Here is a 1,926-nt window from a genome sequence, read left to right on the forward strand (position 1 = left end):
TAGAAGGTGATAATGGAATTGCCTAGGTAGATGGAGGCTCTTGTGGTGGTTGGTGGTGAAGTCTCTGTGAGATTGAGGTAAGGTAGCCGAATGTATTTCGCAAGACATTGCCATTGAGATGGGGTTTTCGTGAGCGTATTATAGGGATATCAGAATAGGAAGGCTTCGTTAGACTCGGTGTATTCGGAAAGAATCTTTTTGGTGCGGTAGGAAACTTCGAGGTTTACCCCGTCACGGCGCTCGACATTGTACACAGCAGAGGTTTCTTCAAGCATTCACCTGCGGAGAGCCACAGGTCACCACCATTGAGTATAGTGTTACCCGAGCAGCGAAGAACAGTTGAAAGATCTTAACACTGTTTTGGTAATGTTCATGGAAAACGTATCTGTTGGGTCGAGCGAGCGCGTCATGTTTGTGCATGCGTGCAGGTCATGTTCTTCAACACCTCGGGAGCGTTATCATACGCGTCACCTTGAGTACGGTTTATTTTATTACCTTATTGATGCCGAAGTCGGGTCCGGCGGCTTTCGCGGGTGGACTAGAGTCGCCTATTGCAGAGAAGGGCTACGAAACGACACGAGAGAGACCTCAATGGAACTGTTTGGTTGACCTTTTGCCAGCCGGCTCAGAAACGGCTGCTGTGTTCAATGTGATGAAGGCTACGTTGGGAGCGGGAATTTTATCTCTGCCGTTTACTATGCTCTCTGCTGGGCTTGCTCTTGGGCTTATTCTTCTCACTGTTATGGCTGGGTTGTCTGTTCTTTCAGTGGGACTAATCGTGAGGGTGGTACATAAGAGCGGCCGAGATACGTATGAGGAAGTAGTTGATCTCCTTTTTGGTCGAGGATGGGGATTCCTCTATCAGTTGGCGATGTTTGTCTTCTGCTTCGGCACAAGCGCGGTGTATATAGTTACTATCTACGACATTGTAAGTCCTGTTACAATTCATGCCTTCGGGAAAGATCCTGAGGTGTGGTATGCAATAGTTTTGACAAACAGGATGTACTTCAGTGTGTTGATAACAGTGATAGTACTGCTCCCTGTGTCGTTAATGAAGACTATTAATTCTATTCGTTATCTAACTCTCACCGGTTCCCTCTGTGCATGTTTTCTAGCAATAACATCACTGTACGTGGTGATACGCTACGGTGCGGCCACGACTTTCACTTCGGACATGCTATGGAAGCCTTTGAACGTGTCGTCACTTGTGAGTGCATTCAACACGTACTTATTCGCCTTTGCAAATCAGCCTAATATCCCTGAGATTTTTACCGAACTTTCTACTCCTACACCCCGCACTATGCGCAAGGTTACACTCATTAGCATATTCTCGGTCCTGCTACTCTACGCCGTGGAAGGATGTCCATTCCTCGTTGCCTATGGTACGAATACAAAGTCCAACATCCTCATCAGTCTCGGTGATAGATTGAATGAAGGCGACTTGGTGGTCGCTGTAGCATTTCTGATGACGGCAGTGACGGTCGTGAGTTCATTTCCTCTGAATATCTACCCTGTAAGAATCACCATTTTACACTCCCTACGGCCAGAGAGGAATAAGACTGTGATTGGCATGGTTGTTTCTACTCTAACTGTCGGCTTAGCTCTCTGTGTTGCTATTATTCTACCCGATGTCAACATTATTCTGGGCGTGGTTGGAGCTATGGCCGGCTCAGTGATATGTTTTCTAACTCCGGCAGCACTGAATATGAAACTCGACAGGGGAGATGTTTTTGTTAGAGACAGAATATATTATTGCTTTATGATCACTATAGGACTTGTGGCCTTTCTAATGGGGACGTGTATAGCGATTTTGGACGCTCTCAAGTTCTATAGACAGCGCACTCTCTAATGCAAATAATAAAGACGTACTCAACGGCATCGACTTTGCCTTGTTCTTCTGGTAGATTGAACCGATTCATCGTTTAC

At 46.2% G+C, this 1,926-nt stretch overlaps 1 protein-coding gene across 1 annotated transcript in view; it reads left to right on the forward strand.

Annotated features, from left to right (window-relative positions):
• Positions 1 to 502: 502 nt before the first annotated feature.
• Pmar_PMAR027014 (10 transmembrane domain, possible aa transporter, putative) overlaps positions 503 to 1,926 on the forward strand; it is a gene marked incomplete at its 5' end in the record, with an annotated part of 1,525 nt that continues 101 nt past the window's right edge. The window contains one exon of the mRNA XM_002768744.1: positions 503 to 1,926. This exon is cut by the window's right edge and continues 4 nt beyond it. Within this exon, the coding sequence (XP_002768790.1) occupies positions 503 to 1,849 (1,347 nt within the window). The 3' untranslated portion in view covers positions 1,850 to 1,926.

This window comes from Perkinsus marinus, assembly GCF_000006405.1.
Source record: "Perkinsus marinus ATCC 50983 genomic scaffold scf_1104296967200, whole genome shotgun sequence".
Classification (NCBI taxonomy): Eukaryota; Perkinsozoa; order Perkinsida; family Perkinsidae; genus Perkinsus; species Perkinsus marinus.